Below are 10,611 nucleotides of genomic sequence, written 5' to 3' on the forward strand. Positions count from 1 at the left end.
GAAGAGAGAAAGCTAAGTACCTTTGGGCAGAGGCCTAGAGCCAGGGAGAGGCATGCCTGCAAGCACAGCTGAGAAGAGGCTGTCCTGATAGAAGAACGATATCCTTGAGTGTTCCTGACCCTGAATCCTAACCTGTTACTTCCCTAATAAACCCCATAATCGTAGGTATGGCCTGTGAGTTCTGTGTGGCCACTGCCATGAATTATCAAAACCAGCAGAGAAGTAGAGAGTGCTGTGGGAGGGACCGTTGGTGTCAGAATTGGTGGAGAGAAGAGGCATGTCTGACCTCCGCCTCAGAAAAGTCAGCTTTGGGCTATTGATCTTGACTCTCCTTCCCCCTTTTGAAGTTAGAGGAAGTTGGACATTGCCCTCACACCATTTTAACAAAGATATATCCACATATACCTATGTTTTTCTCTATAGTCTGCCTGATCACTTAACAAAAGGAAAAAAATTATATTTTATTACATATAAAGACTAATACCATTTTTATCCCAAGTATCCCCAGTGCCTTTTATATGTCTGGTACATAGTAGGCACTCAAATATTCATTCAATGAAGTAGAAGCCAGAAATGCATATACACCCTCTCCCTGAACCACCGTATTAAAAAAAAAAAAAAAAATTCACTGTGAACTCCTGGGCTTTTCCCGGATGCATCTTTGCCACGTGAAAGCCGTTTGAGCATTCCCCCGCATTTCTACTGTCAAGGCCCTCGGCTCCCATACATTTACATCTTGGTCCTTGAGCTAGCATGTTTTCAAGTCCTCTCACCACTTCTATTTACCTGACTCCTATGGCTAGTCCTAAGTCATCTAAACTCACATAAATTCACGTAATCATCACACGCACATCCCATTAAGAAGCAAGGCAAATATCAGAATATCTTTATGTTTGCAGACAGCGTATCAGTTTAACAATGTAAACGCATGTGGCAGAAGAGAGAAAGAGCCAACCAAAGCAACCCCTCGCAGACGCTTCCAGGACTCCCAGAGGACTGTTACATCTCTAAATATTCATAAGCCATGGAGAGCTAACCCCTAGCTTAAAGAACAAGGCAACAACTGGTGGGGGAGAATTCAAATTGCGCTGCTCCTTCATACACTGTTTAATTTCACTGGATGTGAAAAGGGAGGCCCACGTTCTGACGTGGTGGTACGATTTTTAAACCGTTCACCACTACCAATACCTCATCCTGACACCCTATTCTTTTAAGGTTAATTAAAATTCCATTAGGATCCACATCAAGCGTGCATTTATTTCTAACTCATCAAATCTGAACATCTCCCAAGCAACACAAATCTGATCAAGAGTGACCTTGGCCTCTTCAAATGGCACCGTAAAGAGTCTTTGCCCCCTAACCAAATCCTTGCTGACGTTTTCTTTCAAAGATCTACTAAAAGGATCGTGTTAACTGAAAAATAAGATAAAGCAGATTAAATACAGATTGAATTAATATACACACTCGAAATAACTGCATAATTAAGACCCCATTTTGTCATGCTCCAGCAAGCATTTGAGCCCTCAAAAGCCGGAACTAAGAAACCAGTGGATTTAATTCTGCTCAGCTCAATCACATCACTAGGAGCCTGACTCCCGGCAGTTGTCGACAAGCTATTGTGTCGTTCAGATGAAGGTGGTGTGTGTAGTTTTCAGGAAAGCCTGCCAACTTGCCATATCAGTAACTAAGCAAGATTATTCTCCCCTTCCGCCTTTAAGCAGATTATAGTTCAGACTTTTTTTTTTTTTTTTTTTACCTTAATGAGCCTTGTAAGGATTAGGAATCTTGCCTCTGACAGCAATGATAACTCTTGGAAATGATTTAAAAGGTCAAACAAACAGATAGGATCAGCCACTCAGTTGAGATGTCCACTAGTGTTCACCAATCCAGTCACTATATCAGAGCCCTAGGAAGAAAGGCCTGGAGATCTACTTCTGAAAATCAACCAAGCACACCCTATGCATCACAAGGGTCTGATCCATAGCCAATCACGTGGATGAGGCAGGACTGGGCAGTGTTTCGTTCCATTGTGCATGGGGGGGGGTCAGCATGAGTTGGGGGCTGACACTACAGCAGCAATAATTTTATAGGCCCACTTTGCATCTAAAGGCAAAGCATGGTATCAAGACCCATAACACACACACACGTCTCTACATACACACACCCTTAACTTTTAAATGGTATATGCCATGAATTCATGACCATTAAAGTGGACCCACTGGAGCCCTGGTGGCACAGTGGTTAAGAGCTTGGCTGCTAACCAAAATGTCAGCAGTTTGAACCCACCAGCTGCTCTTTAGAAACTCCATGGGGCAGTTTTGCTCTGTCCTATCAGGTCGCTATGAGTTGAAATCAGCTCTAGGACAATGGGTTTAGTTGTTTTATTTTGGTTTTTGTTTGGTTGGTTTTTTTTTTTTTTTTTTTTTTTGGAAAGTGCACTCTGTCAGGGATGCCTCATCAATAAGAAAAGACTTCCAGATTTCATATTAGTAACATGCATTGAAACGATGGCCAGTCATGTGTATCACTCACTGTATGTCCATTATCCCATCTATCCAATAAAGGAGGTATGATCCCTAACTCACTGATATGAGGGTTCAGAAACCCTAAACCATTTGCCCAAGGGCACATGGTCAAGACGTAAAAAAGCCAAGGTTAAAATCTATGTGAACCTGTGTACTGACACCATAGCCATCCACTGAGTCCTCGCCCCCTTCCCTCTTTCCTCACAGGACACTACTTTGACTGAGGAATCCACCCTGTCTACAGGCAATGTGCTTCAAGGGGGTGGGTGGGACCTCTGCCCAGGAGGGGAAGCCAGCCCCGCATCCCTTGACCCTTGCCGAGTTCCTACTGGTTCAAGAATGTGCTGCAACGCAGGCCAGTGGGATGTGAGGGGAGGCATGCTAGACCGTGACCAGATAGGTTTTTCACTGACTTGGAGAAAGAAAGCAATGGGAAGGAACCCTCCTTTCTCTGCTTTGGGGTGTTGTCGTGGAAGGTATGCCTGAAGCCACTGCATCGAACTTGAAACCAAGCAGGTAAAACTGAGGATAAGACCAATACAATGGCAAGCAGAAAGGTAGAACAAACTTGGCTCCCTGATGACAAAATGGAGCCCCTGGGGAGTACAAATGGTTAATGTCCTTGGCTGCTAACTGAAAGGTTGGAGGTTTGAGTCCACCCAGAGGTGTCTTGGAAGGAAGGTCTGGTGATCTGTTTCTGAAAGGTCACAGCCGTGAAAACACCATGGAGCAGCTACCCTGCATACATGGGCAGCTGGTGGGTAACAAAATGGAGCTACTGAATTAGCCATCCCGGAGTGACTCTAAGCCCAAACTGCATATCCTGCATTCTTTCTGTGAGGTATTCCAATCCTTACTGCTTATGTCATCTCCACTGAACTTGCTGTTACTTGCTACCAGAGCCATAGAAGATATCAATGCTCTTTCTTCTAGACTACACTGCCCTTCACAGTTCCTGCCACTTGCCTGTAGGATCAACAGCCTTGATTTACAAGGTGGCAGCCTCGAATTCAAAGAGCGATTTGTGGCTATGGGACATTGTGAATCCAAGGGGTCTGTGCCCCTTGGGTTTGTGACCTTGGTTTCTGGTTAACGGAGCTTGTTGCCCCTGGCCACAAAATCAGTTAGCCAGTCAGTCCAAAGTTCATCTTATTAACTGTGTGCCCTTGGGCAAGGAAGGCTAGGAGCCTCAGCTTCTACCCATGTAGCTACCTACCTCACTAAACTGTAGTAAGGAATAAATAAGATCTAGTCAAATCACTTGACTCAACACTTGGGACACAGAACCCAAACCCATTGCTATCAAGCTGGATTCAGACTCCTAGCAACCCTATAGGACAGAACAGAACTGCCTCGTAGGGTTTCCAAGGCTGTGATCTTTACAGGAGCAAACTGCTCTATCTTTTTACCGCATGGGATACAGTAAGCACTCAATGAATGCTAAGTTTAGATTATTCACTAACTAGCTACAAGCTGAAACACAATATTGTTGTAAATCACAAAGGTCCTGTTTCCACATCCAGGAGGTCTTCTGTAAACAGGTCCATTGAAAAGGACTTCACTGTGGCTCATCGGTCACTCAAAGGCTGGTATTTGGCCCCTATTGATATGGTTACCACAAATCAACCAGTTGTCTGCCATTTGATAAGCTGTCTCTTTTCTGGTAAGACCTTCCAGGCTCTAAGCATCTTCCTTTGGGGTCCTTATTACATCCAAGATCAAACAACAACAAAATCCCAAAGACAGAGTTGAGCAGAATAGAAAGGGCAGAGGAATGGAGTCTGAGGACATATCCTGACTCAATTGCTTCCAGCTCTCCGATTCTGCCCATATATCAATCTCTCTGGGTCTCAAAAAAGCAATTATACCAACCACTTCCCAGACTGATTGTGAACTTTCCAGAGGCAATATATGTCGAAGTGACCATGGCAGGCACTCAGTATTTATTAAATATTAGGTAAATCTTGGGCATAAGCTGCCCAGCTGTCAACAACTAAAGAACACATAAATTTGTTTCCAGATACTGTGGACACTTTCTAAACCGGTCTCCACATAACCGACGTGTCCTCTGTAAAATGGCGAGACGCACCCACACACCCGAAGGCTTGAGGCTGGCAAGCTGCTGTCTAGTACATCCACTCCTGCCAGGTAAGCTCTACACTTATCAGGAACTAGTTGTCTTTATTCCCAACCTTGTTTATGCAAGTTGTACTTATAATTTAATTAAATAGTATTTAAGCCAAAGAAGTCTGAGTGCAAAAAAAAAAAAAAAAATGCTACTCATTTCCTATTTAGGGAAGACTCAATAAAGGCAAGTTGCTTTAAAAATGTCAAATTAGGTGCGAACAAAAATATAAAACAATGGGGCGAAATTACTGGAAGTCTATGATGCTTCACTCAGAATTCTTTGGAAGAGTCTTAGTTCTCACTCTGCTTGAAAGAAACAAATAGAAAATCATAAATTATGGCTGCGGTTGAAGCTAGAAAGACAATTCAGAACTCCCACTGGCCAGACATCTACTCAAAGAAAAGCCCTTAACTCTACATAAAAAAGGCAAAAAGGCAAATGAATACATATACGTGTGCCTGTATAAGATAAAATATTTGATACAGGCATTTTTATAATTCTCCAATTTATTTAACTTTTTCTATTACCGGGTCCCAGTCACATTGGCTGAGAGACGCAGAAGAGATTTCAAATCCGTCCAATTTCAACATATCCTGCAGTCCTTCGAGATATACAATAAAGACAAACTAATTAGGCTATAATGCCTAAGTTTTATATCAACAAAGGCATTACCCAAGCTTCCTACAGTTCTTTAACTTGTGAAAATGTCTTTCCTGTTAAACTTCATAGAGTCCTGGATTTATACCAAGCCCTCCTGAAAGCAGGAATCAGGGGACTTCCACCCCATAATGTCAGACAAGAGCCCCTGTCCATCTCTTTCGCCTGGATGGTGCCTGGCCCAGTGTAGGTACATAATAAATATTATACTTGCCCAAATGTACGAGTCCCTGGGAGGCACAAACGGCTGAACGCGCGACTACCAACCAAAAGACTGGTGGTTCAAACTCACCCAGAGGCACCTCGGGAGAAAGCCCTGGTAATCTGCATCCAAAGGGTCACAGCCTTGCAAACTCCAAATATAAGGCAAACAATTAAAAAAAAAAAAAATCCAAGAAAAAAATTGGGATTCTCTTTTATTTGAGTCCTTATTTAATCTCTCATCCTAAAAAGCACTTTTTTAAAAATTACTCAATTTGGAACCACAAAACCCTTTTAGAAAGATATCTTGCCCTGAAACGCCTTGGTCACTGCTTGTTTGGGGTACTACAGGGGTCACCTTGTAAAACTGTAAAAACAAAACACAAACAAGTTAGGATAGGAAATTTAGTGCCCGTTTTGCATCCCTGAAGTATGGCTTCACAATCGCAACTGTGAGATGTGACTTTTAAAATAGGATTTCTTAAAGACCACTTTAAGAATTGACACAATGACAAGTATTTGCCAACAGGAAAAAATGAAAAGACCAACAGTTCTAAAGTTAGGCAGTGGGGCCTGTAACTTAGTATAAAATTTCCAGGAGCAACATCATTAATTGATGCCAAAAAAAAAAAACCTCTTATCTGAAATGGCTCAGGTGAAAGGAAAGCTGAGAGGCTCTGCCAACCAGGTTGGGTGGCTCCAACTGACTCTGGTAATAATCAAAAACCTGATGAAAAAAAGATGCGAATGAAGAGTTTGGAAAACAATTGTTTCATGAAGGTCAAGTGGAAACAAAGACAAAATAATTCATTTTATACAAGATGCATTCCAAATGTTTAAGTGTAACTAGATGAATTAAGTAAGCAATCTAAAAAAAGTATGTCTTTATCTACATCCCTAAAAAGTTTATTTACAATCTCGTTTGCTGAAAGTGAAGAGGGTTTGAAGCACTTACTGATGAAGATTAAAGATCACAGCCTTCTGCATGGATTGCACCTCAACATAAAGGAAACAAAAATCCTCACAACTGGACCAATAAGCAACATTATGATAAACGGAGAAAAGATTGAAGTTGTCAACAATTTCATTTTACTTGGATCCACAATCAACAGCCATGGAAGCAGCAGTCAAGAAATCAAAAGACGCATTGCATCGGGTAAATCTGCTGCAAAAGACCTCTTCAAAGTGTTGAAGAGCAAAGATGTCACCCTGAAGACTAAAGCGCGCCTGGCCGAATCCATGGTATTTTGAATCCCCTCATACACATGTGAAAGCTGGACAATGAATAAGGAAGACAAAGAACAACTGATGCCTTTGAATTGTGGTGTTGGTGAAGAATACTGAATATACCACGGACTGCCAAAAAAATGAACAAATCTGTTCCAGAAGAAGTGCAACCAGAATGCTCCTTAGAAGCAAAGATGACAAGACTTCATCTCACATACTTCGGACATGTTATCAGGAGGGATTAGTCCCTGGAGAAGGACATCACGTTTGGTAAAGTAGAGGGTCAGCAAAAGAGAGGAACACCCTCAATGAGTTGAACTGACACGGTGACTACAACAATGGGCTCAAGCATAACAAGGATTGTAAGGATGGCACAGGACCAGGCGGTGTTTTGTTATGTTGTGCACAGGGTCGCTAGTAGTCAGAACCGACTCGAGCACCTAACAACAGCAACAACAAAAAAAGTTTACACATCCAAACCGGCAAGAGAAGGTTTGAGGAGTTTCTCATTGGGAAGACAGGGGACTATATTATACTTAAGGGAGACTGATTTTCAAGCATAGATGGTATTTGCTAAATAATGAAATGAATGCCCATCTATTAAACAACATGCAGCAACACTGAGCTGTGTGATAGGAGTCAAAGCAATTCCAGTGGGTAGTAAAGGACTGAAAGCCTGCCTGGAAGTACTTTCACATTGAAATAGCAATACTGTATTGCAACCCTCCACCCTACTCCATGAAATAAGGATGCACTCAAAACCTAAATGCTACTACCCCAGAGTGGCATTGTGAATACAACGTGCAACACTTCTGGTTGACCAAGAAGACTTCCATTGGCCATTATTCAAAACCAGTAGGTGAGACTCTAGATGGTATTCCAGTCCCCACCTCTACCACTCTTCCTCTCAGCAAACCATCATATATAAGATTAGATTTAATTCAGCCTCTTTCTGGAACCCAAATCTAGTCTCTTTAAGGTAGATCTGTAGAAAGAACTAAGGGTTACACATAGTCAACGCAGGAAAAAAAAAAAGAAAGGAAGGAAAAAAAAATGTGTTCTGAAAGTCTCCTACAGCATAGGAAGTCAAGAACATAGTCCAATAATTTCATGTGACCATACAGAAAGTCAATCAACAGTCCCAAAATCTAGTCAACAAAAAACTAATTCACTGCTACTAAGCGTCATGACTACAGGGTACAAGCTTCAACACCTTTGACAAGTCCTAAAGAATGATGGAAATGCCACAGAAATCCCAGATCTGCCTCAAGGCTGCGACCTTTCACACTGCAGGGGTTACCTTCTAACATTCTGGTCAAACACAATTCTCATCAGTTGAACTGGGATAACATCTGCAAACACCTGGTCAGCACCAAAATCATGTAATTCTCTAAGGAGGAGCAGGCAACCTGTTTGTTTTGCAAACAATAACTATAAAACCTTAGAGAAAAACAGCAAGGACTGGAAGGACAAGTTTGAAAATCTGTGATAAGAGCATACAACTATATTTAACCACAATGAAAACTAAAGAAAAACTGCTTCATCCAATGATTTGAAGAATGAATATTCCCCAAGTGGGCCCACTGTCAATTCTTCCTGCACCATGTGAAAAATGGTGTTGGGCAAAATACAAAGCTCAACGTCCAAGACCTTAGAGGTGTTGTGTTACTAAGTAATTCAGGTGCTAGAATTTTCCCAGTATTTCAGAATTACACATATTAGAAGAATTATCCAAAGTTTTATGCACCATCCAGTCTTTAAATGGTCAAGAGGGGAATAAGATTGTAGTTCAAAAAAAGCGAGTGCCAACTCATTAAACAATGTAATTTTTTTAGCCTTTAAATGGGCTTTTCTGCATTTAAAGAAAATACAAAACATGAGTAACTTGTTTCTCCTGTAAACCAGCATCCCATGGGCTAACCCCTAACCCCCCCACCCCATAATGGTCCCCAAGGCAGCTGAGGGTGAGTAATGGCAAGTTCTAAGAAGGTTTTGAAACCAAATCACTGAAGCCCTCAAGAGAAGGTCTTCTGACTAAAATAGAAGCAGCGGACACTGTGCACTGCAGTTGCACAAAAGCAAAGTCCAAACTAACTACCCACAAGGGAATCCAACTCTTGCCCCGCTAAGAGCCGAGGAGAGGACCAATGCTTCCAGACACACACTGCCAAGTCCAGGAGAAGGGCATGGCCAAAACTCTCCTGGGGCTTCTGGATTAACTCCTTCCCTTCCGCTAAGATGGAGTTTCCAAACCCCGGCACACCACTTTGCTCTCTCCTCCCTCCCCCAACACGCAGGGAGGAGTCCCACTGTCTTTTTTGCGATCAAAAGGCAGAAAACAAGAACTAACTTTACCCTGAGGCGGGCCAAAGACCCACCCTGAGGGTGTGTATTCAGAGGGCAAGTCTGGACGTCCAGGACAAGAAGGCAGTTTCTCGGAAGACGGGAAAGCAGGAGCAAAGTTTAAGAGCCCAGGCATTAGGGGAGAGCAATGGGGCCGGAAGAGTGTCCATGCCCGCGGGAGGACGCGGAGCTGGCACACTGAATCTGTGGGCTAGGAACAGGTGGCAAGGTTCATCGGGACCAGATGCCGCTGCAAAGAGAGTGCAGGTGGTGGGAGAAGGAATTCCAGAGGGGGAGGATGAATGGCACGTGCTTAGAAGCAGAAGTTCATAAGTACCAGTGAGGGGGCGCGGGGGTGTGGGCGAGGGTCACAATGTCCAAGAGTTGAAAAATGGTAATTAAATACGAGCACTCACCGAGTCACTAGAGAGGAAGGAAGTTGGGAAAAGAGCAAGGTAAGGGGGTGGGTCAACGTGGAGGGCACGCTCCGGCCTCCCTTGCCCCTCACCACTGCCCCCCGCACCTACGCGCACTCACAAACACCCACATACACTCACACCCTCCGTGGCGCGGCGCGGCGCCGCGGGGCAAACACTCACCTTTGCCAAAGGCGCGCTTCTGCTGGCAGCCGCCAACTCCCGCAGGCTGGAGGTGGCACTGCCCGCTGCCGCGCTGGTGCCCGCCGCCGCCGCGGGGAGAAAGACTGGGGAACCGGGGGCACTGCCTGCCGCGCCACCGCCACCGCCCCCTAGCGCGGGGGCTGCGCCCGAATAGGGGCGCGCAGTGGGGCTGCCGCCGTTACTGCTGCTGCCGCTGCCGCTGCCCGTGCCGCTGCCGCCCGCGCGGGGCCTCTGGCGGATGCCGTCCAGCAGGCGCACCAGCAAGATGTTGGCGGGCAGCTCGTCCACGCCGCAGCCCACCAGGATGCGGCACTCGGGGCAGCGCAGCTCGTGGCGGGAGCACACGATGCTCTCCAGGCAGCGGCGGCAAAAGGTGTGCTGGCAAGGCAGCACCTTGGCCGTGGTGTCCAGGCGCTCCAGGCACACGGAGCACTCCAGCAGGTCCAGCAGCGAAGACTCGTCCATTTCCTCGCCCGCCGCGGCCGTGGCCGCCGCCCGCCGCCGCCGCCGCTCGCCGGGCCTCTCGTCGTCGCCCTCGCTCTGCGCAGCAGCGGCGGCCGCCTTGGACGCGCACAGCCAGGAGGCTCCGAGAAGCATGGAGAAGGCGCCGCCGCCGGCGGCCGCGCGCGCAGCTGCCCTAGGTCCTGGGGCCGGAGCAAGGCCTGCCGCGGGCAGCAGGCATCAGGACAGCGGCCCGGGCAGCCGCCGAGAGGCCGGGCTCCGCTGCAACTTCATTCGCCCCCGGCGGAGGCCGGGGGGCGGGGAGAGGAGGGCGCGAGAGGGCCGGCGGCCGCAGGGAAGCGGGGGAGTTGGCTTGCTCCTTCCCGGAGTCCCCCGGCGAGATCTCCCCACCCGGCCTGGGGGCCCAAGGCTCCAGCAGCGGCGGTGAAAAAGTGGCGCACCGAATGGC

At 46.0% G+C, this 10,611-nt stretch overlaps 1 protein-coding gene across 4 annotated transcripts in view; it reads right to left on the reverse strand.

Moving 5' to 3' along the window:
* The window catches only part of SH3RF3 (SH3 domain containing ring finger 3), a 493,237-nt gene extending 482,938 nt beyond the window's left edge, over positions 1–10,299 (reverse strand). For all 4 annotated transcript variants that reach the window (XM_049856614.1, XM_049856613.1, XM_049856612.1 and 1 more), the window contains exon 1: positions 9,681–10,299. In XM_049856614.1, the coding sequence (XP_049712571.1) occupies positions 9,681–10,298 (618 nt within the window). In that variant the 5' untranslated portion in view covers position 10,299. The remainder of the gene's footprint in view (positions 1–9,680) is intronic.
* Between the last annotated feature and the right edge of the window lie 312 nt (positions 10,300–10,611).

Source organism: Elephas maximus, chromosome 17 (genome assembly GCF_024166365.1).
Source record: "Elephas maximus indicus isolate mEleMax1 chromosome 17, mEleMax1 primary haplotype, whole genome shotgun sequence".
Taxonomy (NCBI): domain Eukaryota; kingdom Metazoa; phylum Chordata; class Mammalia; order Proboscidea; family Elephantidae; genus Elephas; species Elephas maximus.